Genomic DNA, 10,165 nt, shown 5'->3' on the forward strand with positions numbered 1-10,165 from the left:
TTTTCATTGTATTCAGTGTTGTTTACAATTTCATCATGGAAAGATATAAAATTTGTCAATTACCAGACGTTCTCATACATTGAAAGTGTCTCAAACCACAACTAGGTGGATTTTGAGAAATGATTTGGGCTTGCATCGCAAAAAAATTGTTCGCACTTAACTGGACAACCGTACGAGTTGTGAATTTTCTGGTTTTTCCTTGAAACAATTTGAAAACGATAACATTTTTTTTTGTAGGAAAATCATTTTCTCCGATGAAGTCCACTTTCATCAGAATGGTGTGGTAAATTAACAAAACTAACGATTCTAGTGCGCAGAAACCCCACAATTTACCTAAATTGACAGTTTGGTGTGGTTTTTGGCATGGTGGAATCATAGATCAGCACTTCTTTCGAAAGGAAGCTGGTGATACCGTTATTGTCATTGGAGAGCGGTATAGATCCCCTTTTACGGCGAGAAAAGTTCGGAGATTCGCTTATTTCAAGAAACTGTGACATTGAACGGTCTCCAAGAAGTTGTGATTTAAAACCATTAGACTACTTTTTTTTTAAATCATATCACTCTTATTGGAAAACTATATAGTTATAGAGAAGTCCGTGGTGGCAGCATTTCATATCTGAATAATCTAAATAAAAAAAAAACAATTTTTGTTCATCAAATGGGACCTTTTTTCTCCAATGGTGTGAAGTGGACCTAATAATTAAGCAAAGTAAAGTCGTGTGACTGTTTTGACTATCTTCAAGGAGTTCTCTGGAGTATGCCAGTGCGGCGCGCAATAGACCACGTACCATTTTTGTACTCAATATTTCACACAAGATATGACTTACTCGCCCTTAGAGTTCAATGAGATGTCACGAAACAAATTTTTGAGGCTCGCCATAGAAGGAGAAAAGCCACAGAAGGTTCTATCTATAAATACTCCAGCAGTCAGTAGTCGGTCCGCCGATTTGCCTGCGCAGTTTTCGGCAAAGAGGTCCATAGCGCAGGTTTAGTATCAGTTCAAGAGCCGCCGTTGGAGTTGTTCTTAAAGCCTCTCAACACTTTCCATTGGTGGTGGGTGATGGATTTCTATATGCCTGTCTAACATACTACTGTACCGTAGAGCATAATTGGTCTAACAATAGCAGTATAGCACCAGTTCATGTCCCATTTATCGACGCGAAACTCTATAGACATTTCTTGTGAATACAAGCAGATCCACTTTCTCCGGGTTCAATCCCAGATCCACTTACGATGCCCAGTTCTGGACTGTATTGAGAGTGGTGGTCGTAACACTACTAATGGTCTGTAGACACCTACCCGTTATTAAGATGGCAATAACTTCCTCATAAGCCACCATCTCAGAGGCTTTGTTTTTAAAGTTCCTTAGCATTTTATTCACCACTAATGTCCATAGGAGCGGAGGTAGTATTCCACCTTGGTGAGTACCTCTAAAGACTTCCTTGATCATTTTGGCGTCTTTCATTCTGCTCTTATCCATCTATAGGCTTCTGATCCAGGGTTATGTAGTGGGATCAACACCTATTGACTGCATAGTATTCAGAATAGATTCCGTAGAGACGTTGTTGAACGCTCCAGAAATGTCCAGGAATGCTGTAAGAGCGTATTCTTTATATTCAAGAGCCCTTTCGATATTAAATACAAGTGTATGGAGGGCAGTCTCTAATGATCTGAACCTCGTATATGTGTGCTGGACTTTGGACAAGGTGCGTCCTTGCTAGGAAGCGCCGCGGCCCTTATGTGCGCGTTCAAGATCTTCTCTAGCGTTTTCAGGAGGAATAAAGTTAAGCTTTATGCAGCTTAAAAATACAAAATATTGCACTTATGATCCTAAATTCAGTAGACTTTATTCGAAGAAACTGCATTTTCCTTACTTTCTTCTTTGTAATCAATTTATTAAGTAAAATATGAGTTTACTGCGTTACTTTCGAACTTTTCCTTGAACATATCACGATTCAATATCAACTCCTGTACGAGCACACCACGTTACCCCCCCAATTCATGCAGCAGGAAGTGCAGAACTCACAGCGTTTTCCCCGAAATAATCTCATACATGCACAAACTCTGTAAATTCTAGCACACGTACTCGTAAAACCGAAGGCTAACGCGTGTGTGTGTCGAGTATGTGGCACATTAAAAGTCATGCTTCATGAACTGCTGCGCAAATGTGTTGCAATGCACTCCAATAAAAAGAATTGAATGAAATAAAAACAAAGTAAGTTAGCACATTACACTCACATAGTAAAATTAAGGATACGCTGCTGCAAGTGTTGCCAACGCCACCAACTGCCACGACGGCACTGTAATAGCGGGGCCGAGCAGAGTGCACTGCGAAGGAAACTTTTTCGAATGCAACGACTCAGCTGCTTTCGGTGCTCCAACCACCACACACCATGTATGGAGCAGCACCTTCAGGGTGTGGTGTGGTGTGCCGGGTGTGAAGGTCAAAAGTTTTTCGCTGGAAAACTAAAAGTTCTCATACGACTGTGAATAAATGTTGCATAAACTTTGGTTAGAAATAAAATACGTGCATCAGCTGAAATATATTTGTGTGGCATGTGTTGTTGTTTTTGTGAAAACTTTGTAGTTATCGGTGCTGATATTTTCTTAGACAGTATTTTTTCGGATGACTCCATTTTCGAAGAGTTGAAGCTAAGAGCTAAGGTTCTTATGAAAGTTTTGCCGTATATCCTTATTTGTAATCCGTCTAAGTGTCTAAACTTATTTCAATACTATGTAAAAAAACGACTGATCAATTTGGTATCAAGGAATAATTTAGATATAGGAATTCTACCTTAAGTGATAAGATAGTTATAAATATCGAGAGTTTAAAATGAACTCAAAGTTGTCGAAATTTTCCAATGCCGACACTAAGAACATCATCTAATGCAGAATCACTCTCGGCTAAGAATACAGTGTTCTCTTAGCGAATGAATAAAAATGTTTGTAAGTCTTTCACCAACAATGAGAAATGAGATTTGATAAGACCAGACCTAGACCATACCTTGAAACTTTGTTCGCTGGATCTTGATATTGTATATATTTTTTTAATAAGTGTCACATATATAGTACATACCATAGGCGAACTTTATTCTGATGAAATCCAAAAGAAACTATTCTCAACCTCACTTACTACACATAAATACAAATGTCAGCGTCGGGTCATCATTGCACTTCAGGATTTTTACCGCGCTAAACCATCCTAATCGATAAAATAACGGCTTAGGTGCGCTTGATTCGGCGTCCATCCTCGAGATGCGGACTTCCAATAGCTTCATCTCCATTATTTTCCACCAGCGGGTTACTGCGGTCTATGCGCGCCACGATCAAATGTCGTTTCGTAATTTCATTAGCTATCGACACTAAATTGGACATTGCCGATATGTCGTCCGCGTGCTTGATGTCTAGCTTTTCGTCTACGTCGTTACACTTCCTCTTATTCAAAGGCGCCTTTGGTTCAATCTCTGTCGATCGCTACCTCTTTTCAGTGATATGCTCCTCAATGCGATTTTAAAACGCTGTATTCGAGGCATTGCACCAGTTACGAGCAGCGAAGTGTGCTTGGTCGTTTTTCACCTCCTTTCGGACCCAAGCCAACCATTTCAGCTTTTCTTCCTTTTGGTTGGGCTTGCCCTAGAGTCGGTTACGTATTTCGACTGTCGACGCTTTTGCTTTCAACGTCCCCTTGTTTGCCTTCTTCCGGGGCACTCTCTAGTTATCAGATTTAGAACCCTCTTCAACCGCTCAGTAAAGCGAAAAAGTTCTTCTTTTTCTGGCTTTATACCCTCAGCGCTTTCTTGATCTGAATCTTCATTGTCTGTGGCTTCCGTGCGTTGCAGAACTGGCACGGCAGAAGTCATACAACCACCGCAATCTACTCGCGTTACTTTTGGAGGTATGGTCGCTTGCGACAAAGCTTAAAGGATCGTTGTTCCCGCCAGTGGTAGCTGACTCGTCTTCCACCGACGTTAGGATTGATATACTATTCTTCCTTTTTCCACTATTGAGTTTTGGATTCGGAGGCCCCTAACCCCAGCTACTCTATCCTTGGTTGCATATAAAGCAGTCAACAAAAGGGATGTCATGTCTCAGCTAGACCAGAGCTTGCTTGAAATCAAGATATTTTAAGCAGCGACACCCATTGCCCAGTCGACACCCGCGCGGAGGTTACTGCTAAGAAGAAGTTTCTTTTATTTGATATTAAATTCTAATTTACAAAAATACCTCTCTCCCCGCCCAGATTTGGATTACATGTTCTAATAAGCTGCATTATCTAATCCGGTGGTGATGGTATAGCCGGGATCCAGACCCGAGCCCTTTTCCTGGATGTGATGTCCTTCTTGTCAACAGCTATTATCCTAGGGGTGTACCGGGGTGTTAAACCGATCTTTCGTCATCGCAAGCAATCAGTTTTATTTGGTCTTAATACTAGATCGCATCCGTGCATGCCGGTGGCGTAGTTTGTTACCTCTTCCACTAGGCAATGAAAATTTTTCCTTCCGGTTCTGCCTCAGCTAGCATCTTTTGGTCGACGGCTTAGCCTCTTCAGCTAATCTCTGAAATCCCGGAACTTCTTTATAAGCTCCTCATTTGTTGGCGGTTACAGATGTACCTCTCTGGGAGGATAGGCAACACGAAGGTTCTTCGCGGGCCTTCGCTGGGTAATCGATTTTAAAAACAGGCCGTTCTTTGACAGACGCATTACTGGCATCTCCACCTTTGGCATTTCCTTCCTCTTCCTTCTTTGTAGCCATACCTTAGCTACTTGCTTTGATTCCTTCTACTGATTTTTGTCTTCTTGAAGCTAGGCGTAGCTTCAGCTCCAGTGTTAGTGCCAGCTCTTGCCTAGACCAAGCTTACTTCCTGTCCTTGTTCCGACTACTTTCGAGCTTGTTAAAAACACTGCTTGTTTCAGCATATCCGAACTCCTCGAATTCTTTATTGTTTTTATTATTCTGGTTCATATTTTGGACGCACGAATGTGAGGGTATGTAGGTCCGTTTACACATAGCCCTCGCTACGCAAGTAAGGTATCATAATCATGTATCCGTTAGGTCAGTTCGAGATTATTCGAGGGTACCTCAGTGCCGGCAGACCTTCGGCACGAGTCACATGACACCTTGATCAAGCTCTTTTTGGTACCCCAACCATAGTAATACCCAACTAAAATTCTACATTCACTAGATACCTCCCAACTATAATTGGGTCGATTTTTTACCAGTTCGTCTTTACCATCGCCGTGATAATGTGGTAAATATTACCAGTCGGCACTCTCGGAAAGGGTTCAGCGGGGTATTTTGCCGATCCTCACGTCACGTCATAGGTTTATTTGTAATTCGGGAGAAAAAATTATTTTTATATGGACGAAGGAAATTTAGTTCCCTCAAAAGTGCTCGGATGACTCAAACAGGGTTTAATGTTTATGCAGCAAATATCAGGATTTTTTCGTACCTCTATATGTATGTATATGTAGCTCTTTCCCTACATACATACATATATCTGAGCACCTACTCATACCCACACAATATAACTGCGAATGGAAAGCATAAATTTATGTAAAAACATCTGTGATTTATACAATGGAACACAGTTTTATTTCGCACGGCGTTTAATTTATGGAATACAGTTTTGACGTCGACCGAACGAACTCACGAATTAACGCGGTGGCGTTATCGGGCAGATAGAGAGGGTGGGGGTGCTGGCACCGCACTGATAGAAACAAAACTTGAAGGAGTCGCTGAGCATATAAAATCCAGGAAATGCGGCAAGGAAAAAGTGAAGTAAAGGTAAGAAGCCGCACACACACACACGCGCACGAACGCTCGTTGCGGCAACTGAACTTACATATCGTAAATACCGGTTCCATTACATGCGAGGGAGGAGTTGCACGCTAAAAGCTTTCTCGCTGTAAGCGAGCACCAACGAAAAACAAAAACGAGCGACGAAAGTGGCACATGCTACACTGGCGGAGGGGCAAGCAGTAAAATATAGCAGAAAGTAAAGTAAAGGATAATAAATCAAATGCAATTTTTACGCTGCGCTCGACACTCGTGCGCCGAGCTCCGTGCTCCATGCAATTGCTTCACAGGGTTACGCTGTGCTGCACAGGTTGGTGGCTAAGTTGTAGCGCCACACACACGTACGTGCTCAGATATAATGTATGTGTGTATGTGTGTGTGTGAGGTTGCTTGTGTGTTGGTGGAAAACATTTTTGGCTGAGCGTTCCAGTCGCCATCAACTTATAAAGTGAAAATTTTTGATTTTATTGTTTGCAGAAAGTTTCGCTTTTCCGTTAGATATTTATGCCGTTATGTGGGTGGGTAATCATGTACAGACACACACATATGAACGCTTACACCTACGCGCACTACTTGGCGCGCTGGCTGGCTGATTGGTTGGCTTGACTTCACTTGGTGCGACCTGACTCCGGTTTGCTTGGCTGGTTGGTTGCGTTTGTGCGCTGATTTCGCACTCCCCTCGGTCCTCTCAGTCCTCCTCCTACCTCTCTTGCTTATTCATGCTTGATTTTTACTTGGAAAAAACTTTTGCTGCCATTTTGAAAATAAAATTTTTAAAAAATCTTTTCATTTTATTCCATTTCATACATTTAAAGTTGTGTGTGTGTGGTGCATAAGTATGTGTGTGCGTGTTTTCCTTGTTGTTGTGTGAATTTATGGCTTTGCTGATAATGCAATTGTAATCAAGGTGGGGTTCAACCCCACATTTTTTAAATTTTCTAAACATCGATGGCTCATAGACCACTATCGATTGTTTTTAATTGTATCTGTGCATTGGAGCAACGTGTAAGTAGAATTGGTTTTGTCTCGCATTATTTTATTTTTTTATTAAATTTATGATAATATACAGTAAACTTGGACTAACTTGAAGGCGAACGGTGGTGTTGGCTTTAAGCGTGGTGATAAAAAATGGACAAATTTGTGAAAAGTAAGTATTGTTTCTAAATAGTTCTGCATACAAGTAAAAATGTGTGTATGTTGTATATGTATACTTATAACATGTGTCTGTATTTGTATTTTTTTAGTAACATCAATATCAACTGGCGATAAAGAAAATGTAGTTGAGGATGACATACAGCAGCACACAAATAAACGCAAAAGGGAAACGTCGATGGTTTGGCAGGTTTTTAAGAAATGCAAGGAGAGTAATATGGCTATTTGCAACCAGTGCGGTAAGCAGTACAAAACCGGTGGAAACACGACCAACCTTATGGATCACTTGAAGCGCATGCATCCTACGCTACTTAAAGATCAGCCTTTAGAGAAAGCAAAATGCATGACGAAATTCCTAGAGCGTGATATCCTCTACTCTAATACCTCTGAAAAAAAGAAACGCATTGACAAGCTGGTACTAAATATGGTTGCGTCCGATGTCTTACCTCTAAATGTGGTTAATAATGTTGGGTTAACCAAGCTGATCCATGAACTAGATCCACGTTACAAAATGCCGAGTAAGACTCACCTGCGCAATGTACTATTAAAAAATGAATACAATAGTCTAAAAGAAACTTTAAAAGCAGAGCTTCAGATTGTCGAAAGCGTCGCATTAACAACCGATGGCTGGTCATCAAGAGCCAATGAATCCTATCTAACTGTTACGTGTCATTTTGTAACCGAATCTTTTGAGCTTGCTTCAAAAATTTTGTCGACGAACCAACTTATCACACCAACTAACCACTCAGCTGTTAACATTGCTGATACTATAAATAATGTTGTAACTGAATGGGGTTTGCAAGGTAAAGTCGTTTGTGTAGTAACAGACAATGACGCCACAATGAAAAAAGCTTGTGAGCTGCTTAAAATCATGCATATTCCCTGTTTTGCACATACGATAAATTTATTAGTGCAAGATGTGCTAAAGCTGCCATGCGTTTCCGAAATTATTGTGAAGTGCAAGCGCACAGTCGCTTTTTTTAAAGCGAGCAATATAGCTTATGCTAAATTCAAGGAAGAGCAAGGCGTTAATAAGCCGTACAGTTTGATCCAGGAGGTTCCTACGCGTTGGAATAGTGCTCTCTTTATGATGCAGCGTATTTTGGAGACAAATGAAGCAATCTCGAGAGTTCTTTTGAAAACCCCAAAGTCTTTACCGCCGTTTACTGCAGACGAAATAACACTCATAAAGGAACTGGTTGAGATACTTAATCCATTTCAGGATGCAACCGTATCCGTTTCTGCAGACACAAAAGTGACTATATCACTGATCATTCCAACATGCTGTGAGCTGCGCAAACAAATATTTGAAATGAACTCTTTCATATCTCCAGAGGCTAAACTAGTCGTCGACTACCTAAGGGTCCGAATGGCAGAGAGATTTTCACAGTACGAGGAGCGTACCGCGACAAGGCTTGCAACCATTTTGGACCCACGGTTCAAAAAGGATGGATTCCTGCAGCCATCAAATGCTGAGCAGGCTAAAAAAGCCTTAGAGTTAGAAGTCTCCACATTTTTGTCAAAAACAACACCACGTCCACAGCCAACACCACCACAACCCAAACGCTTTTCCTTCATGAGTCAAAAGCTGGAGGATAAAGTAAAATCAAATAAAGCTGACGCCATAATTCTTTTGCGCCAATATTTTGAAACGGCGCATGAAGCTGAAGAAGTCAATCCACTTGACTATTGGAAGGTAATAATAAGTGTAATATAATTATTCACATGGTTAATATAACAAAAATAATTTTCTCTTCATTTTAGGAGCATACAAAGGATACGACAGCTTTAGCAATATTATCAAAGAAGTATTTTTGCGTACCAGCGTCTTCCTGCGCTTCTGAACGAGCGTTCAGCAAAGCTGGACAAATTGTATCGGACAGGAGATGCGCTTTAAAATCGAATATAGTAGATAAGCTACTTTTTCTCAACAAAAATCAAAAACAATGATCTCTTAATAAATTTGTTAAGTTTTAATTTTTTGTTTTAACTGAAAACATCGATGAAACATCCCAGGGTTGTGCCGATTGCCGCTGCTTATATTTTTGCCCTTTTAATGAAGGTTATGTGGAATTTCGGTAGCGAAAATATTTCGAGAAAATTTACTTCAAATTGTTTTTAGGTCTTTTAGAAGCACTTAGTATGAAAAAAAATTAAAATGTATACTCTCACTGGAGCAAGACAAAGGAGATTTTAACCTCGCTTCATACTTAAACAAAATCAATGAAATTCTGTGTACATACATATGTCATTGATATCACTTCAAATTCAAATTTCCCAATATTTTTATTGAATCAAAAATTCAAATCAAAAGTTTTTTTCGGAGTAATAGTGATTATAATTACATACATCAACCTATTCTCAATATTTCAAACTGCAGAGCAAAAGAGAGAAGGTATAATAGTCTATAACGCACTCCATATCCATCCACCGATAGAAGCAAAGGAAAAGGAATACCTCAACTCCTTAGGAGACATCTGGTGGAAAAGGACCTAGCGGCCCTTGATATCTCCCACTAGCGCCAAATAGCAAAGTGACTGGACGTCAGTCACTAGATCTAGACTAGAGAATATGCTTCGATTTTGAAACCTTCTGTTAGTCGACGTATCTTTTCGTAGAACTTTCGAACATTATCTCTGTTGGCCAGCTTTTTAAGCTCTTCGTACTCACGCACTTCTGCCTCTTTCTTTTTTTATCGCAAATCTGTCCCACTTCCCTTTTCAGCACTCGGTATCTATCCCATCTCGCACGTGTTGTAATCGATTGTAACATTTCGGGGTAGGCAATGTGTTTTCTCACCATCAGCTGTTCTTTTGTAAAGGGTGATTTTTTAAGAGCTTGATAACTTTTTTAAATTTATTTTTATTTTATTTGAAACGTTAGATTGGTTCATGACATTTACTTTTTGAAGATAATTTCATTTAAATGTTGACCGCGGCTGCGTCTTAGGTGGTCCATTCGGAAAGTCCAATTTTGGGCAACTTTTTCGAGCATTTCGGCCGGAATAGCCCGAATTTCTTCGGAAATGTTGTCTTCCAAAGCTGGAATAGTTGCTGGCTTATTTCTGTAGACTTTAGACTTGACGTAGCCCCACAAAAAATAGTCTAAAGGCGTTAAATCGCATGATCTTGGTGGCCAACTTACGGGTCCATTTCTTGAGATGAATTGTTGTCCGAAGTTTTCCCTCAAAATGGCCATAGAATCGCGAGCTGTGT

At 40.4% G+C, this 10,165-nt stretch overlaps 1 protein-coding gene and 1 pseudogene across 2 annotated transcripts; one reads left to right on the top strand and one right to left on the bottom strand.

Annotated features, from left to right (window-relative positions):
- Positions 1-4,754, bottom strand: part of LOC125778110 (uncharacterized) — a 78,386-nt pseudogene extending 73,632 nt beyond the window's left edge.
- Positions 4,755-6,738: 1,984 nt separating this feature from the next.
- On the top strand, positions 6,739-8,927 carry LOC125777828 (E3 SUMO-protein ligase ZBED1-like). Of its 2 annotated transcripts, XM_049453712.1 has the most exons (4): positions 6,739-6,803; positions 6,868-6,945; positions 7,043-8,646; positions 8,715-8,927. In XM_049453712.1, the coding sequence occupies exons 2-4, from the start codon at positions 6,927-6,929 to the stop codon at positions 8,898-8,900; spliced, it is 1,809 nt and encodes a 602-aa protein (XP_049309669.1). In that variant the 5' UTR covers positions 6,739-6,803; positions 6,868-6,926; the 3' UTR covers positions 8,901-8,927. The 2 variants fall into 2 exon arrangements, with proteins under 2 accessions (XP_049309669.1, XP_049309665.1); XM_049453708.1 differs by lacking the exon at positions 6,739-6,803 and having other exon boundaries at positions 6,918-8,646.
- The last annotated feature ends 1,238 nt before the right edge of the window (positions 8,928-10,165 follow it).

This window comes from Bactrocera dorsalis, chromosome 1 (assembly GCF_023373825.1).
Source record: "Bactrocera dorsalis isolate Fly_Bdor chromosome 1, ASM2337382v1, whole genome shotgun sequence".
Taxonomy (NCBI): Eukaryota; Metazoa; Arthropoda; class Insecta; order Diptera; family Tephritidae; genus Bactrocera; species Bactrocera dorsalis.